This window comes from Lucilia cuprina, chromosome 4, assembly GCF_022045245.1.
Source record: "Lucilia cuprina isolate Lc7/37 chromosome 4, ASM2204524v1, whole genome shotgun sequence".
In the NCBI taxonomy this organism is placed as follows: Eukaryota; Metazoa; Arthropoda; class Insecta; order Diptera; family Calliphoridae; genus Lucilia; species Lucilia cuprina.
The window spans coordinates 42,272,000-42,291,775 of NC_060952.1; the positions used below are offsets into that span (position 1 = coordinate 42,272,000).

The 19,776-nt window shown below is 27.7% G+C and overlaps 3 protein-coding genes across 11 annotated transcripts in view; 1 reads left to right on the forward strand and 2 right to left on the reverse strand.

The window, feature by feature from the left end:
* Positions 1-11,712, reverse strand: part of LOC111677331 (C-terminal-binding protein) — a 38,435-nt gene extending 26,723 nt beyond the window's left edge. For 4 of the 9 annotated variants that reach the window (XM_046949577.1, XM_046949575.1, XM_046949576.1 and 1 more), the window contains exon 1: positions 11,570-11,712. The gene's annotated coding sequence lies outside the window, so the exon portion shown is untranslated. The other 5 variants (XM_046949573.1, XM_046949572.1, XM_046949578.1 and 2 more) reach the window with 4 other exon arrangements.
* Positions 11,713-12,870: 1,158 nt separating this feature from the next.
* On the forward strand, positions 12,871-18,461 carry LOC111677330 (protein MEMO1). The gene is made up of 7 exons (XM_023438429.2): positions 12,871-13,044; positions 17,021-17,102; positions 17,169-17,237; positions 17,306-17,418; positions 17,490-17,601; positions 17,663-17,882; positions 17,957-18,461. The coding sequence occupies exons 1-7, from the start codon at positions 12,996-12,998 to the stop codon at positions 18,194-18,196; spliced, it is 885 nt and encodes a 294-aa protein (XP_023294197.1). The 5' UTR covers positions 12,871-12,995; the 3' UTR covers positions 18,197-18,461.
* On the reverse strand, positions 13,778-15,070 carry LOC124419664. Its single transcript, XM_046949938.1, has 2 exons — positions 14,597-15,070; positions 13,778-14,529 (listed from the first exon to the last, which is right to left on the reverse strand). Exons 1-2 carry the CDS (start codon positions 14,671-14,673, stop codon positions 13,863-13,865), a joined length of 744 nt encoding a protein of 247 aa, XP_046805894.1. The 5' UTR covers positions 14,674-15,070; the 3' UTR covers positions 13,778-13,862.
* Positions 18,462-19,776: the final 1,315 nt, after the last annotated feature.

The following is a 19,776-nucleotide window of genomic DNA, read 5'->3' on the forward strand; positions in this document are numbered from 1 at the left end:
TATTTTGGAGAGGCTTTAAATGGTAAGAGAAAAATAAATACACAATAAATATGTCCGCTTTTAGCTTCAAGCATAATAATAATAATAAATAACAATGATACATATTACTCATGTCTTGAATAGGAACGCATGGTCTTTACGTGAGAGTTTTGTTATGAAATATTATAGGTTGTGTAACTTAGTTTTGTTAAGAACACTTTCATTTGGAGAATCATAGGGTAGGTCCATTGTGATTGACCTCAGGAGTCATTATAAGAAAAGAACAATAATTTTCTAAAGGATTGTTTGATCTATGCTGAATATGAATCTGATCTCAATATTTCTTAACAAAAACATTATTTGTTATGTTCTATTTTAGGAAAAATAAACTATAACAGATGATAAACCTTTATTTTTGAATCCAATTGGTAGCATTTCCAGATGACATAAACATACATATAACATTATAAGCAATGTTAAATTTGCGTTATAGTTAAAGTGAGTTTTATTAAATCTTAACCTAGGTTCAGGCCATGAGTGGAGATGCAGTAGTGGTCTTTTTAGTCTATTTAGGTATTACTCAGTGCCTTCAAATTTAAAGCAGTCGGTTTGATTCACAAAGTTTAGGATATTATAATGGCATATCCCAGATAGCTCTTCAAAACCAGATAGATCAGCAAAGTCGAAACAATGTTCTCATCTTTCATTGAATAATAGGCAATAGCAGAGGATGTGAGGTTTATATACGTATATTATTATATTAGAGATGCATTCTTCTCGCATTATTGCCAATTGTACAGTGTCCCGTTATGACAGATACCAGCATTCTACTATGTTTCCTGCAAAAGCTTAATAATAAGCAGGTGGTTTTGCTGCTTATTGAAGCATTTTATACATATAGTTCAGTCTGAACCTATAACTTACAGTTTGTAAGATAAATGCTTCGATTTCGTCTTTCCTTCTCATAGCAGCATTTCCGGCAATTTCGTTAGCTATACATTTTACTGACAATTATTATGTCTAGGGAACCCAATTAGCCTTCGGTTAACCCAGATGTCGTAAAGTCACCCGCTAGGTTTCTAATCGCAACTTTACTGTACAAATATAATCCTATATCTGATAATACATCTGCCAACTAGCGACTCATCTGAAAACAGATATCTACGCCTGTAAACCCAACAATAGTGGGTAGCCTAAAAGAGGATATGATTCCAAAATTTTCAATGTAGAAGCCACCACCTTTCGATCTTATTGAGACAAGATACGGATTCAGCATAACCTTTCCAGTCTTTTTAGATGATTCAAACGTGCCGAATTGATAAAAACAACTTTTTTTTTATCAAAATTTAACAATTTTTGCATATTTCAACAATTAGACTATATATTGTTTATTTTACAAAATAATTCAGCTAATAAGATAAACTTTTCAATGTTAAGAAAATCTTTAAAATTTAAATATTTAGAACAATTAAATTTTAAGAGCACCTTTTGGTTTTTACTGCATATTTAATGCTCTTAAAATACTGTTTAATTGCATATTTTTGGTTTCGCCTGTTTATTGCAAATTCCAGATTTGTTCATCAATTACAATAGTTTCTTTAGCGCATTGTTATTTATTTATTTTTTTTTTGCTAAAACAACTTATTCAGCATAGATAAAGTGTAAATCAATTTACAGATTTTTCCAAAGATATAAATAAAGAAAAATGTAGATACAAAAAAGTATGCATACAATAATAAATACACAAAAATTTAATATATTTTAGTTTATATCTACTGTTCATTCATTATTATCGTAAGTATACATCTAAAATGTTGCAGTCGACTTCGTCGCAGTCATCATCAGCATATTCGTACATTTTCAATAAATTGATAAAATGTTGTATTAAATGAATAACATGAAAATGTGCAAATGAAAGTAGAATATATGTATGTAGATATGTGGAAGTCTTCGTCATTCTACAAGTACAAACATTCCTGCAATTCGAAGTGGCTGATCCAAATCAGTTGTTGTTTATGCATTTAAGATTTTAAACAATTGTATTAATATGTAATTGGAAATTGATTCTTCTTTTGATTACTTAGGCACACTAAAGTAATGATCGCCCCTTCCCATTAGAAAACTTGGGTACACTAATCGAGACTATTAGTAGTTTGTGATTAGGAGAAAATAATATGCAAAATGAATACATTGACTCTTTTTAAACTGTGGGGATTTGTATAAAAACAAACAACATACTGTATACACATAAGTTAGTACTATACAGACAACAGGAAAACAAGCAAACATTCAGTCATCCAGTCGGACTAATTGACAGTAAAGTAAAAGCAGACAAACTAAATGACAAACATACATACGTAGAAATAAATGGACATGAAAATAAAAGAATCATCATAAAAATGTATACTCAATTATTTATAAAACATACACATATTGTATATTTTTATTTATGACTTTTTTTATTTTTGCATTATTATTAGTTTTGTTGTTGTTGTTGTTTTCTGCCGAAGAGGATGATGTTTTGTTTTTCTTTTACATTTTTTAATGTAATATTGTATTAGGCATGCGTCAAGTGACGTGGCACTCAGTGACTGAATTTAAATAAATAGATACAAATTGACTGACCAGCAGCATCATATCAACACATCTTACCGAATGACCAATCGAAAATTACACAAAAAGTGCAACAAATGTAATATTCAAATTAGGTATATTTTAAAAACACAATACATACAATTCAGACATGGCAAATTCAAATTTGGAAATAGTAGTACTATACTATATAAAAAATAGTAAAAAATACCAAAAGTACATTTTGGAAATAAAAGTACTAAATTACTTTTTGACTAGTTTTTGTATTATTGACTAGCACTAAACTAGTACTAAAACTAGTGCATTATCTAGTCGATTTACTTTTGATCTATTTACTATTGTATGAGATAGACTACTGACTAGTCTTTAGTTAATATGTAGTGCATACGTAGAATTTTGTAGACTAGTCTATAAAGTAGTCATACTTGACTAGTTTTGTTTACTGAATGGTCTATTGACTAGTCTTTAAATTGGTATATTATAACAAAGTACATACTGTATTTTTTACTATTTATGGCCTACTCTAAAGATTGACTTGAATGAAATAGCCTACTGACTAATTTATTGACTAGTATACTTACCATTCTTTAGACTCGTCTACTGACTATTTAATTTTATTGAATAGAATATGGACTGGCCTTTTATAAAAAGTACTGTATAATTTCCGATGAAACAGGTAGTAAAAAATTTCAGATAATTTTATTGGTATTTTAGTTTGTAAAATTAGAACTTAAATTTCATAAAATCAGTTTGGGTACCATTATAAAACACATCAATTGAAAGTTTATAAACTCACGAATACAACCATTCTTAAATATGTACCTATAAGACGACTTTCAAGAAGTACGTGAGATCAAAGTACATGTGTATTTATTACATTATTTTCCTGTTTTTCATATATGTACATATACAAACATAAATATTTATTTCTATTTTTATTATTTAATGTTCTCCGGGTTATTTATGTAAGTAAAAACATTTTTATTTATTTATTTATTTCATGTACAAATACATGTTTTTAATACTCCCATACATGTTTAATATGAAAAGTGTCAGTCAGAAGAAAAAAAATATTGCATAAATGTTTGTGAAAATGCATTTACAAACAAGTTCATAAATACTAAAGGAAAATTAATTAAGTGCATACATACTTCTTTAGTCCGTTTCTATTTACTCAACAAATGAACTTTAATTTATGAGTTAAGAAAAAAATATTCTTTTAATTTGAAATACCTATAAGCTAAAAATAAGTTTTTCTATTTTCAGAAATATACATTAGTTCATATGTAATTTCACTTTTAGTTTGAATTTAATTAAATTTTAATGAGTGTATGGTATGAATGTAATAAATGTATGTATAGCCATTAGTAAGCAGATTTACGCCAGCATTTTAATTTGATTTTATTTTCCCGCCTTTTTCTTTTATTATATTTTTTTCTACGCAATATCTATAAAAGTCTGTGCGTATGTGGGAAAATCTTAATTGAATTTAATTTGTAATTGAAAAATATATACATACATATACCATATTTCAAAGCAGATAGAAATAATCAGTTATTTATTTAAAAGAACTTATACAAAAATTAATAAGGATTCGTATTTAATAATCGAATAATTTAATAATTTTAATATTTTTATTCAATAACAAAATTTTATACTATAAGGCGTGTTTCACAACGGAAGATATTATGTTTGTAAACATTAGGATTTAAATAAAGGATGTAAACAAATTTCGACTTGAAATTCGAATTTTCTGAAACAACATTAAAAATACTTTTTATTTGACAGACCTGAAAAAATTTTCAATATTAAGAAATTTTTACTTTAAAATTTGTTTCGGCTTCGTAAGTCCTGTGCGGTACTTTCAAAAACGGTATTTTAATAAAAAGACTAAATAACGAAAAAAATCGGTGCATTAGGAGTTTATTGTACATAAAAATCAAATAAAAATATAACAGTTAATCACCTGAGTCCTAAAATATTTATGTGTATATGTATATACCTGTTTAAACAAAAATTATAATTAATCATTTTTATGGCTGTAACTAAAGAAAATAACAACAACAAATAACTTTAAAAATTTGTTTGGCATAAATAAAACCAACAGCTCTGAAAAAATATATACAAACATTTGTGTGTATGGATATTAAATAAATTTTAAGTGGCGCCTGCCTACGTTCGTATATAAATTCGAGCATATACATACGTACAAACATTTATACACATAAATATACAAAAATATTAAAAAAAAACACAATTGTGGTCAAATAAAATGTTTTCTCAATTTCAGAGTAACAGTAGCCATAAACACACACACACACACACAAATCCAATATAGAGGAAAGGTACATAGTAGGGTAGACGGTTTGCCTTTCAACCAGTTAAACTAAGGAGTTTTTCTAAAAGTTAATTCTTTAAATATTAATTTTTTTTGGTTATAATTTAAGAATTATAACATCTAGGCATTCGTTTTAACTTTAATAAACTTGAATGATAATGCTCTTTATTAAACAATTCATTGCAATAGAATTCTGAACTAGTTTACTATATCATTTCTTTGAAAATTCAAAATGATATTAAAGCGAATAAATATTCAAAATTTAAGCAAGTTCGTCCATAAATCAAATATTCGAAAACATGTTTTTAGAAAATATCAAAAAATCGATCACCCTAGTACATACATATGTATGTATGTAGCCATGTATGTTGGTATGTATTATTGTATTATATAAAACTTGCTTTTTTGCTAGGTTAGACTTTTAAATTTAACCAAACTTTAAAAAAATGCTGTACATTAAAAAGCACACAAAATAAAAGTAAGATGAAAAAAATACCCATTTTTTATTTTTAAACCCCAATGACAACGATGAATAACACAACAGCGGCAACAAAAACACCAAAAAAAAGAAAGAAAAATAAATTTAAGAAACCAGCAAACTGTAATAAAAAAGTTACAATAAAAACCTATTAAAGCAAAAATAAAAGTACGAAAAAAAAATCGACAACAACAAAAGTAGAAAGAAAAAAAAACCGGCAAAGCTTTGGCTGGCAGTCAGTAGCATGAAACATAAACGAATAAAGAAAAAAGTAAAAACCAGTTTTTTTCTTTTATTTTTTTGTTTGTTTGTTTGTACAAATAGTAGAATGGGAATGGTTGGTTGTTGTGTTGATTGTATCTTCTCGTACATACAAAGAAACTGAACAAATATTATGCCCATAATATACTAGAGCAATAATATACACGAGACATACAAAACAACAATAATAACAACAAAAAAAAAAAAAAAAACAACACACCATACTATTCGTCGTTTAAACATACATACATACATACATACATATGTATGTATGTACGTATGGTGGGTTGGCGGAATGCTGAAGTACACAATTCGTGGTGGTACAATTTAGAATTGCAACTTTAAAGTTGATTCGAATTACCGAATTTAAAATGGAGGAAGTTAGTTGGTTTCCATTAGGTTTCCTCGTTTATTAACAAACATTTAGTAGAATTAAAATTTTGGTTTTTACAACATTTTTTGGTTTTACAACGATTCAATTGCCGAGTCTGTCAAAATTGATGCTGCATAGTACCTCAGTTTTAGTTTACAAGGGTTTTATACCAATGTATACATCCACTCGGAGAACCAAAGGTCCATTGTGAATCCCTTTAATAAAGAACAGGGAGAAATCAAAAGAAGACAGAATAGAAGAAAGATGAGAAGAGAAGAGTGAGATTTTCCCTCCAAAAAGAGAAAAGAAGTGGTCATGGAAGGAAAATCCTTAATTGTCTGTTATCTGAAAATCCAAAAAATTCCCCTGATGAAGCCCATAATGTCGCCTAGGTTGCACCCTGCTACATCTCCTAATTCAACGTGAAATCCTTTACCTATCCATATCAGTCTCAGACTCTGTAATCTGGGACAGTGACATAAAATGTACCCTACTGTCTCTAGTTGCTCTTCGTCCTTACACAACCTGCAAAAATTCTGTGTGTTACCCATCCATTACCCCTAAAGGCTTCAATTCAGCAGTGTCCGGTTATCACCCCTACTAAAATCTATATACTCTTCCTGTCCAATCCTAATAGCATTACGGTTGCTTTTGGATTTAACTTCGGCCATAGTGTCCTAGAAACCCTACAATCCAGTCTACTGTAGCAGAATTGGTTGGTGGAGTTTCTGTAATATTCGGAAATTAGCCTATAGTAATGACTAGACACCACGTCTAGTACCTTTGTGTGTTCATAGTGATCTTAACATATCAGACACATCGTCCACGACCTACAGATGTGATAGAAAAACTTTCTTAAAGAATGACATTGGAGATTGGAAAGAACATTAAATCTGTATAATCGAATGACCATAAGAACTGCTGACATTTGTTCTAATTTTAACATGTTTGCATTAAAAAGAAAAACTTTTACAAAGAGTCCTATACATACTGCATAACAAAAGTCAACAGGTTTTAAAAATCAACTTGTTCTTTGTTGTTTTTGAAAGAATTAAATCGCAATTCAATGCTTCATAAGAGGATAAGTCAAATTTCATTTAATAGTAAATCTACCCACTTATAATATCAAAAGTGTGAGTAATTGTGAAGTTGGATAAACTGTATTTTTTATGTTTGTTGAAAATAAAAAAAAACAGACATTTACAATTTTTAAATTCGTAGCAACAACAAAAATTGTCAGCAAAAAATATGTTTTTTTTTATTTGCCTTATGAGTTAACAAAAAATACATGCATACATACACACATTTAAAAATATATATACGTACACATATACAAACTTTTTTCTTCTTAAACCAAAAACTTTAAATGGAAAAAATTCTGTTTTAACTTTTTTAACACGGAAAAACAAACAAAAATAAAAGTAAAACTGTTTTTTTTTTCTTCTTCTTTCATTAGTTTGTTACTTTAACTTTTTGTAGTATAAAAAAAGTATGCTTGTTTGTTAAATGACAAAACAGCTGCATACAAAAAAAATAAAGAGAAAGAAAAAAAAAAACACGATGTGCAAACATACTTACATACAATATTTTAGTATGTAAGTTTGTCTACATGAAATGTAATGTAATTTTATTTTATAAGTATGTCTCATACATTTAAAGGAAAAAAAGGAAAGAGGCGTCAGTAAGAAAACGAAAGAGAGGTAGAATTTAATATGAGTAAAACTTGTTCAAAAAAAGTTTTATGTCGTAATTTTGTTTTTAGTTTTTTTCTGAGTTTTTGTTTTCTTTAAACAGATTTTCTTTTTGCTTACTTTTTCTTAAAGTAGTACGTATGTATGTACATACGTATGTACATGAACATAAATATAACGCAGACGTCATATTAAACAAATACTCTGTATATTTAGATTTAGTATGTTTTGTATAAAGTATTTTTCTTGAATAAATTTTAAGCTGATATTTTGAAAATTTACATATAAAAACTAAAATATTAAACAAAATTTAAATAAACTATTTTATTATTCGTATTATTCGGTAGGTATTTGAGAAACGATATTTAAAAATGCATTATACCTATTATGTGATTTTGTATAAAAGTATTGTGTACCTATATACCTATATTTTTTGCATTTTTTTAATTATATTTGATTTTTCACCATTAATATTTTCATAATCCATTAGTAATTAAAAGAATGTGTAAACTTTGTTAAAAATAATTCAAATGTACTTTTACAGAGTTAAAATCTATTTAATGATATAAAGCCCCCTTTGGGAATATGGGTAACTGAACCTCAATAAAATGTATTGGGGTTTACAAAATATTCGGAAATTAAATGTTACAAATTTGTTTATTTCTATTCTCAATGTTTATAAATATTATATATTTACTTTTGTATTTAAGTAAAAAATATAACTAGTTTTCTTTTAATTGCATGCAAAATCCTTCATGATTATTTTATACTTATAATGAAAATCTGATGTCTTTAAACGTTTTAATATTAAGTTTTACAGATCCTTAATTATGTAACATTCAGATGAATTATAAAAAAAAGCCTTAACTCATTGAAATGAAGGAATTTAAATTTTGTGACAATTTATGTGTTTAGTATGCATTAATCCATTTCTTACATTAAAAGTCTAATTAATTGCAATCCATCCTAATTTTAAGTAAGCTGTGCCCTTATTAACACTATGACCAAATGACATCTATAGACGTTAAGCACATAGTTACGAATGACGTCTATAGCCGTCATATAGTTTTATGTTTTAAACTATTGAAATCGAAGTATTAACTATTATTTTCATATAAAATAATAGAATTTAACATTAACATATTGTTTTTATTCGGGTACTATTCGTGGAATAAAACAAACTATTAAAATTTCTTCAAAATTGAGCAGACCACATACCTATAGTTGATTATTTAGTTCATATAGTTCTATTCTACTCTAAATTCCATATTTTATCTATTTTCAGACTAATTGTCAAATAGATTTATCAGATTTAATTTAAGAGCAGTAACATTTTATAGACTGTTTTGAAATCAATACATCTGATCAATAATTTTCTTAGATTTTTTTATATTTATAAAAAAAATTATGTTATCAAATTTATCATATAAAATCAATACACATTTACATAAATTTTAATCAGTGTTGCAATATTAAAAGAAATAAATAATTTAACATATTAAACCAAAATAAACATCAAAATTTTTTCGAACACCAGCAGAACGTCATATTTATCGAACACTATTATAGGTATTAATGTACGTTCAGACCTAACTAATATTGAAAATATAGCTTTAGCATCGAGTTTGTCCTAAACCATAAAAACTATCTTACAAAAATCTCACTGAAGACAAACAAATACTATACATGTAGTCATGTATGTAGAAATTTGAAACCGATTACGGCCAAAAGGCTAGGTTTATTTTGCAAATAAATAAATAAAATTAAATATTATCTAATATTGTTAAATTTAAAATCATTTGGTCTCATTAAATGATTGTATTTTTAAAATATATTTAATACTAAAGTAGGTACCTACTTAAAAATCGTTTCTATTCGAATGGAATTAAAAAATGTAAATTTACCATAGAAAAATATTAACAATGTGATTAATACCATATAATTTTCCTTATACACGTTTTTTATTATTTATATAATGGTTTTCTTTACAATTTGTCTTTAATATACAACAGAAATTAGATTTCTCTAAACAAATATTTCATAATTTTGAAAACAAAGAATTTTTCATAAACATGAACAAATTTTCTTTGTACAAGCAATAAAATTTTAATCTGATATTCTAAAAATAGATTCTTAAAACAATTTCTTTTAACAACAATAGAAACCAAAAATCAAACGAAGAAACAACCGACTGAGACTATAAATAAAAAGCTATTAAAAATAAATACAATCGAACGAAAAAAATCGCAAATAGTATTAAAACACCAACGGCCACAAAATTAAAAATAAACATAAAAAAGTATTTTATTTTATATTTTTACAATTTATACGATATAAAAGAAAAAAAATATGCATTTGCAATGGAAACCAAGTCAAGGTAGTGAAATAAAAAAAAATAAACAACAAAAATAATTGATTTATAAAGTCGAATAAAATGAATGCATTAAAAAACATGTGCTTTTAATGTACAATATAAAAATAACAACAAAATATCTGCAACACAACAAACAAACAAATATACATTTGGAAAAATTTTGTCTCAAGCGAATAATGTACAACAGACAACAACAACAACAATTACAAACAGGAAAGAAAATACCGCGCAATGCAATGTGTCAAACTACACAAACAACATAAACACACAATACACCAGCTAGTCAGTCAGTCAGTCAGTCAATCAACCAACCAGCCAGCCAGTCACTCACTCTTTCAAGCAAACAAGTAACCAGCAGAAATATAGGAGAATGTCAAAAAGAAAACATAGTAGGCAGGCGAATTTGAGAAATACATATTCTGCTTAGTACTCGTTGTTATGTTTTTGTGTGTGTGTGCAAAATTTTAGTAACGAGTAATAGCTACACGGCGAATTGGCTGACAAACGCAAAAAAAATAATTGTAAAAAAGAAATGTGTGAATGCATAAAAATATGTACATGTACACATAAAGATTATCAATTTTGATTTTATTAAGAGATTCTTTTAATATATCACCATTTGCCTTAACAATAATTCAAGTTTTTTATATTTATTAAAATTCTTATCTATTTTCTTTGTAAAATGCTGTACTTTTTTCAAGTATTTTCGTCACCATACACTCACCACACACACACTCTCTTTATAAGAAAAACTTTCACAATATTGAAAAACAACAAAGTTTTGCATTAAATATTTTCAAAACGATAATTCAAGTATTTCTTTTATTGTTAATTTATTTCCTTCTGATTAATGCTTCCTTTTCACTAGAAAAATGTGTTTAACAAAAGTGTGGTTGGTCTCTTTTCTTTCGAGTTTTTTCTTTGTCGCGCGGCGGCTACTTTGACCAATAAACATCAAAAAAAAGTAAGGAAGAAATTAAACAATGCTGTTTTTCGTTTACTTGTTAAAAATTATGTTTTCTCTCAATAAAATACACATTAATTCACTATATTTTATTAACTATACACATTTATAGTAATTTTAATAACTTTTATTACTTGAATTTAATTTATTTTATATTTTCTCACGAGTTTTTAATTTTTTTATTCAAGCAACGCGTCCATAAAAATTCCAACTTTACATTCGTACTTTTCAAAATGGCGGAAAATGTTAAAAGAAATCAACGAACACGGCCACTTTTTCTGTTTTTAGTACATTAATGACGCCGATTGCAACCAATTCGCCACTTTCAATATTTTATACTCGTCGTCGTGTTTCTCATCTACTTTTTTCATTCGTTAACCACCATTAACGAATATTTTTTCTTACATTTTTTTGTTTTTCACCCACAATTTTTTCACTTTTTTACCACACAAAAAAACAAATAATTTCTCAATTCTTTTTGAATTGTGCAAAAATATATAAACTGCATATAAAATTTACCATATATTTTTGTAAGATTTTTAATAAATTTCTTCTTGCTTTTCGATATACCCGTAAAATATTAAAAAGTGCGGCGTCAATATGAAACAAAAATGTCTGATTACTGCAATGTACAAGAAGCAACTAATAAGTATAATGTGACTAACAACGAATTTTTGTTTTTAGAACAAAAAATAACGAACAATATAGAGTTGCATTTTATGAACCGTATTATCTAACAGGTTTCGCTTCTTTTAATATGGTAGAGAGTAAGTTCTGTAACAATGACAGGTTCAATCTATGGGTAGCTTTGATAACCAAAAAGAAAAGAGTTAATAATATATATATATTTATTTTACTGCAGAAAGATTTTATTAATTTTAAGTAAATTATGTGAAAATATTAAAGGTAATGCAGTAAATAGTGGCAACCTCTTTAATGTTTTTCCTTTGTTTTCATTTTCTTCTATTTTTGAGTTTTATTTATTCCGATTAGGATTCTGTAGACCTAGTTCACACATGGAAACTTTTATTAAGAAGCTTTTGATTTTGTGCGTTAGAGAAAGAGATGGTTGATATTTCTTTCTCTTTCTCTCACACACAAAAATCAAAAGTTTCCCGAAAATAGTTTTCTAGTGTGAACCATATGAGAAGTCGATTTTTCGACAATTTTTTATTTAATTAATAGTCAACTTTTTCCGACTTTTCGACTTTTTACGACTTTTCAACTTTTTTTAACTTTTTGACTTTTATTTACAAATAATCTGGCCAAAGAAAGTGGTCGTCTGAAGTGTACAAAACTTGATAAAGTTGTGCATTTTATATTTTTATAAAAACCTTCCAATTATATACATATTTTGTTTGAATATGACAATTATAAGGAGGCCGTTATTAATCATTTTTCACCACTGGATGCGACCTTACAAATGATAACGCTTTTATATTGTTTATAAGTATATATGGGCAATTTCGTGTCAAGTGGCCCAACTCAAAAAATCGATTTGGATGAAATTTGCATCAAGGTTAGTACTATTGTATTGTAGCCAGACACAAATTTTAGCTCAAAGTCCATATACATACATATGTAAATGAACACTTCTGAAATTTTATTTTTTACGACATATAATTTGCCGAATAGGTATAACACTTACTGCTTAATTATTTTAATCATATAATATATAATATAAACAATATATTTGCTTCCAAAATCCTACTTACTGATATTTAAAATTGTAAAAAATTTAAAAACCAAACGTAGTTGAAAAATTAGCCGGCTTATAGTCGATTTGAAGCCGCCGCCGACATATTTGTTGTCAGTCGCCGCCGTCGTTAATATTTGTCGGCGCAGGGCTTTGGTGCGAGCTAAAACAAAGTTTAAGAACAATCTATAAAAAATATTCAAAATAAATACAAATTGACGAAAATAAATTGGAAAAAAGATTAAAGCAATGTCAAGTAGAAAAGCATCTCACGCTGGAAGTTGGTATACGGACTCAGGTCAGTAAACTTTGGAAAAAATACATTAATAATTTATTAGTCTAATGAAATAAACAGAGTACGATTAAATTTTATAATGATTTGATGAAAGAGACAGACGTTGGTGCACTTCGGTGTATTGTTTTTGGGCATTAAAAAAAGTAATTATACACCTTAAAAATAAAAAAATACAAAAAATGCAAATAGCTGTTTATCCGAAATTGATGAGGGATATCATTTTTACATTAATAATTAAGAAAGAATTTTATTTTAAGTGGATCGATATGGGAGGAACGGATGTTAGAGATTTAGTTTTATAAAAAAATTGTTATTCAATTTCATCGTTATAATAAATATGTACCTATTGGATATGTTTATTATAAACAATGCAAGTTGTACGATTTTCACTTATCGTTAATTTACTAAAAGACTGACATAACTTAAAAATTTGAGTTTTTAAATGCATAAAAACGTATCAATAAATGGTGCCGTATAGTGACTCAGAATATTTTTTGTGGTCCAAAAGTCTAACTTGAATTTTGTTATTGGTTCCTACTTTATTAGTCTTTATCTATAAGATATTGTACTTGAACCGGTTTATCTATAACCGATTTTACCTATACTACTTTGCAAGGAAATTCAATTTAATTGTAAAATTTAAGATTATTTAATAGTTAATAAACTATTTGTCTTTAACAATGCCACAATATGCCATGTCCCTAATTAACAATATTTTATACAAATTACATACATTAAATATTGACTATTTATTTTAATAAACTTCTTTATTCGAAAATTATATGTACATATGCATTTACTTTATGCAGTAGGCTGATAAATTATTCACAAATTTTGTTTTCATTTATTATATTACACTCTTCTTCTTGTATTATTTGTTGTTGAATATGATTTACACGTTCGTATGAAGCTTCGGCTACTCTTGCCATACGTTTTTGTAAAAACATGCAATCATCCCGTTGCCGTCGTAACTTTTCCAAACCCTGGTCCAACTTAGTGCACGTACGAAAAAACTCACTTATTTCTGGAATATCTCCAAACTCACCAGGATGATTACGAAATTTGGTTGAAACTTCTTTGGTCAATTCATTAAGACGATTTTCCATGTATTTTTCATCAAAAGAATGTTTCAAATCATCAACAATAGACTTTAACGAATCAGAACTACGTTCGTTTAAATGTAAATCTTTGATGCGATTTTTTAAACAACCAAAGTTAATATTTTCAAAACGTTCACCTATATTTTGAAATAGTTTGCAGCATGAATCCAATTCATATTGCATTTTATGTATATCATCAGTAATGCTGCTGATATTAGAGTTGTCCAATATAGCATTTCTTGTTGAAGCAATTTCTTTACTCATTGTACCGTTGCTTCGACAGCCAGTTGTACTAGGCGTACAAATTTCACTTGCATTATTTAAATCTAGTTTGGGAGATTTCAGGTCTTTAAGTTCCTCATTATTAGGCTCAATTTTGGATTCAATGCTATTTTTTTGTTTAATTAATTTATTAAAAAATTTCTAACATTTATTTATCTATATTTCGTATTTACCCCTCATCAATAATTGAAATCAATTCATTTCTTATCTCCTCCAATAGCATGTTGGTTGTATCTTCTTCGTGTTCCATGTTATTTATTATTAAGAATAAACTGATTTATCTAAATTAAACAAGAACTGAAATGCTTTCTTTGTTTCTAATTAAAAAACAAAATTCTTCGTAGGTATTTGTTTAAAGTTGTTTGATTGATAAATCTTGTTACTATGGAAATTTTTGGATTTTATAAATGAAGTTTCATTTTTGATTTAGTAATGTTTTGGATCCATGATGAAACCATAAAACTTTTAACTAATTCCTGTGCACTATGGTTCACATCACCACATTTTCTATTTAACCGAAAACAAGTAAAATTATAGTAGGGCCTGGCCGATCATATGATAACCTTCACCAGTGAATTGTATGCAGAAAACGTAAGCCACATTTTTAATAATAAAGCTTTTAAGTTGTACTTCCAAAGGAATAACATTTATCACAACTTCAAAAGTAGCACTAAGTGATTGTGTTTACCTTCTGTGAAAGCATAGCTGTAAAATTTCGATTACGATTAATAATCAAATAAATTATTTTTCAAAAATAATCGTAATGATTATTTAATTTTAATTATTATAATTAAAATTAATGAAAATAATCAAAAATAATCAAAATTAATCAAATAATTAATTTTTTTTTTATTATTATTTATTTATTGAACGTTATAACCGAGCCTAAAAGGCCATCTATAGTTAAACAATTCTACTGAATAAATCTATAATACAGTAATAAAATAAATAAATTAATTTGATAATAATAAAATAATTTGATTATTTTCAAGGATTAATTTTGATTATTTTTGATTAATTTCAATATATTTGGTACAATTCTCTATCTTTTTACATTACGTGTAATCTAAAACTGTTTTTCAAGTTACTCACTATTTGATTATATGACTCTTTTATTGAAAATAATATATTTATCAAGTTTATTTGGATTGAAAATCTTGATCTCAGTACAAGATATTAAAAAAAAATACTACAATCTTTTCGAAATGGGTCTCAAAAATACGTAATTTTTAGCGGATTGCCGGAAAAATTATTTTCTTAGAGCTTTTTTTGGGAGTAAATTATACTAAATATATGGAAAATAATCAAAATTAACCAAAATTAATCCTTAAAAATAATCAACTAATTTTTGATTAATTTTGTTTTTTTTTTTTTTTATTATTTTAATTAATTCCAATTAATCACTGATTATTTTTAGATTATTTTTAATCATAATCAACAATTAATTAAAAAAATTAAAAATAATCGTTAATTAATCATTAATTTTACCTATTTAATAAAAATAATCTAATTAATAATGATTTTATTGACTTTCAAAGAAGCGAAAATAATCCAATTTTGTTTATAGGTATAATTTTTTGTACTTTTATTTATTTATGTTAATATTATCTAAGTCGTTTAGTTGTATACTATAATACCACAATATCACTTTCTAATAACTTCAAAATAAGAACATGAAAATTACTTTTTGAGAATGACTTAAGATGTAATGAATTTGGAATAAAAAACAACATCCATCCTATGTCAAGCTTGGGTAATTCCTAGTTGTGTTTATTGATTTTTAAATAATTTTTCAAAGGGGTCTTTGTATGGGGACTAGGATCAAATGAAGCCCGATCAGTAACATACATTTAACATAATTATGGGCTCAAAAGCCATTTTCAATAGTCTTCGTCCTTGAACCAAAAGAAACGTTTGTGTCAAGTCTCGTCAAATAATCTTAAAAATTGCGAACTGTGCTTTGATTACAAGGTTTACATGGATAGACGGACATAGCTTAATCGATTCAGAGAATGATTCTGAGCCTTTACTTTACCTATACCACTTTAGCACAAACCCACTAAAGTGGTGGGTTAGGCGGCCATTAACCCATTAATTTCTTTTCACCCCTATTCTGCATTTCGATTACGTTCACGCAATGATCGAAAAAAATGTATTCCAACAAAAAACTGAATCGTAAGAAAAAGAAGAAGCAATTTCGTTTCGTTTCAATGCTTTACGATTGTGCTTTTTCTACATTATGTGGCGGAGAGTCGAATCGAAATTGCCAAACGGAGAAAATTTCGATTCAAATTGAAATGCAGAATAGGGGCCATTAAGAATTTTGAACAGAAACTCTGATAGTTTGAACTATAGTACCGTGGCACGAATGTAGGTCAAATGATAACATACGTATTTGTCCTATTTTGTCCAAATTTTCTCTGCTGGGCACCTAAAATAACTTCAGTTTTTTGTTGGATTACCTCTTTCAAAACTTTTGGAATAGGGAAGATAATATATAGTCATACTTGTTATTTTATAGTTTTTTTTAGTAAGAGGGTTGTTTTAGATTTGTGCAAGGCGAATTTATAAAAAGTATTTTGTTTTAATTTCTTTAGCTTCAGAGCTTTCGCGTCAGTTAGACAATTGGTTGGGTGCTGCCACACTTTCACATGGACCAGCTAGAGCAATAATTGCTCCGTAAGTACAAAATCTCATTATATTTAATGCAAATTAAATATTAATTGAAATTTGTTGTGTTTTTAGTCATGCAGGTTATACGTATTGTGGAGCATGTGGTGCTTTTGCCTATCGGCAAGTTAGTCCAGCTGTAGTGTAAGTAGAATTGAATATAACTAAATTTATACAACATAACAATATATTATGGAATGTTTTATTTATAGTAAACGAATTTTCATTTTGGGTCCTTCGCATCATGTACGTCTGCGAGGCTGTGCTTTATCCATTGCCAAAAAGTGTAAAACACCACTTTATGATCTCAAAATTGACACTGATGGTTTGTATTATAAGTCATACAAATTTATTTAGCAAATTTCTAAGTTTATGCAATTCTCATTTCTCCAATAGTTAATGCAGAACTTGAAAAGACTGGACACTTTTCGTGGATGGATATGAAAACGGATGAAAATGAGCATAGCATTGAAATGCATTTGCCCTATATAGCCAAAGTTATGGAAGAGTATGTTGTGTTTTAATTAAACCTTTAAAGTTTGCTTTAATTTAGTTTTTTTTGTCCTTAGTTTCAAAGATCACTTTACAATTGTTCCCATACTGGTGGGTTCTTTAAATCCTGATCAAGAGGCTTTATATGGACGTTTATTAGCCAATTATTTTACGGATCCACAAAACTTATTTGTGATATCATCGGATTTCTGCCATTGGGGTCATCGTTTCAATTATACGTATTACGATAGAGCCTGTGGTCCTATCTATAAATCCATTGAAAAGTTAGACAAACAAGTAAGTAGTCCCAATCCAATGAACAATTTTTTACTCCCCATAAATCTTATTATTTTTTTACTTTTAATTTAAAGGGTATGGATATTATAGAAACGCTAAAACCTGAAACTTTTACCGCCTATTTGCGTGAGTTCAACAATACAATATGTGGTCGTCATCCTATTGGCGTCATGCTTAGTGCAATTAAAGTTCTCCAAGAACAAGGTTACAATATGAGCTTTAAATTTTTAAAATACGCTCAAAGTAGTCAATGTAAGAATATGGATGATTCAAGTGTTAGTTATGCTTCCGGTTCGTTAATATTTGAATGTTAAAATATTACTTGGCGCTTCATTCATTTCTTTTTTTTTTTGTATTGTTTTCTTAGAATAATCGAAAAACTTTCGATTAAAAAATAAAATGTTATTTGAATATATTTGGAAAATACAAAATTAAGATATCCGCTTTGCAACCAATAACTTTTTCTATCAAAACTTAATTAAAATTAGGTATTATTATTATTTACCCATAATCCCCCAATAATTCAACACAAAAGTCTAATCTATTATTAATAAATACAATTTGTTTTAAATAATACTATTCAAAAGTGTTTTTTTTATTTATTGACTTTTAATGGTAGTATTTCAAGGATTGGCAAACTAGTGGCAGCTGCCATGACCGAGTATTACTTCGATCGTTTCGAAGCGAAGATCCAAACGTGAACGATTTGTATTTATTTATGCTTGTTGGTTACAATTAAACCAACCGATTCTATTTATGAAGTTAAGGATGTGAAAAAGCTTCATTCCAGTTAACTCGTTTATACCTAAGAGAAATGAAAAACCAGAATATTGTTTCCTATTCTCAGTGAATGTTAGACAATATATATGAGATACTCCTCTACGTTATGATAACTTTACAGTAGTTATTATATTCGAAACTAAATATTGTGGTTGTTATTCAATGTCACGTAATTTCTGATACCAGCATTCTTGTATGATCCCTTCATCTGCTTGAGGACTGGTAAACCTAGAGGTTATCTGATGGTTTCGCTAAAGCACATTCTTGTATGATCTGCTTGAGGACTAGTAAACCTAGAGGCTATCTGATGGTTTCGCTAAAGCACATGATTTCAGCCATTTCATATGGTTCATTTTTACAAGTGGTAATTTCATTCTCATCACAACAGTTTTGACCAGTTTTTCAGCTATACAATTATCCTGATAATTATTGTGTACGGGGACCCATACAAGTATTATCATTTAATGGTACACCATCTCCTTTGGAGTCTAATTAAAGATATTCATTGATTAAAACACATGGCTAGCTTGATATACAGTCGAATAAGGATCTAGAACTTTATATATATACAAAGTTCTATACACATAGATCGCCAATTTCTTGTATAACGTGATTTAAAATGCTTTCCAAAATCCTTAGTATAAGCGAAAAAAGGCCCCATATTCACAAACAGATTTTGTATGGAAATATTGTTTTATAAACTTTTCATAAAATAAAAATGTTTGTGAGTAAGGGGGTTAATATTTCAGTTTGAGGTGATTTTCTAGTAAAGTATTTATCTCGATTGTACACAGTAAGGATGCATTGGTTATCGAAACAACGTGACATACAGGGTAATGAGATGGCAAATAAATTGACCAGACAATGCTCGGATCTGAAGCTCAATGGTAGGGTCGGTTTGGTAAAACCCGCCATTTGTTTTTAGCAGGGCATGGATTTTCATGCCTCAAAAAATTAAAAATATGCGCTTATAATATGCACTATAAAATGGGAAAATATGCACTAAAAAAGTGAAAAATATGCACCAAGAATATTTATTTGTGAAGGTACATATTAATAAATATTCAGATCTTAAGTTTTCGACAACAAAAAATGTATGTATATAATACCACTT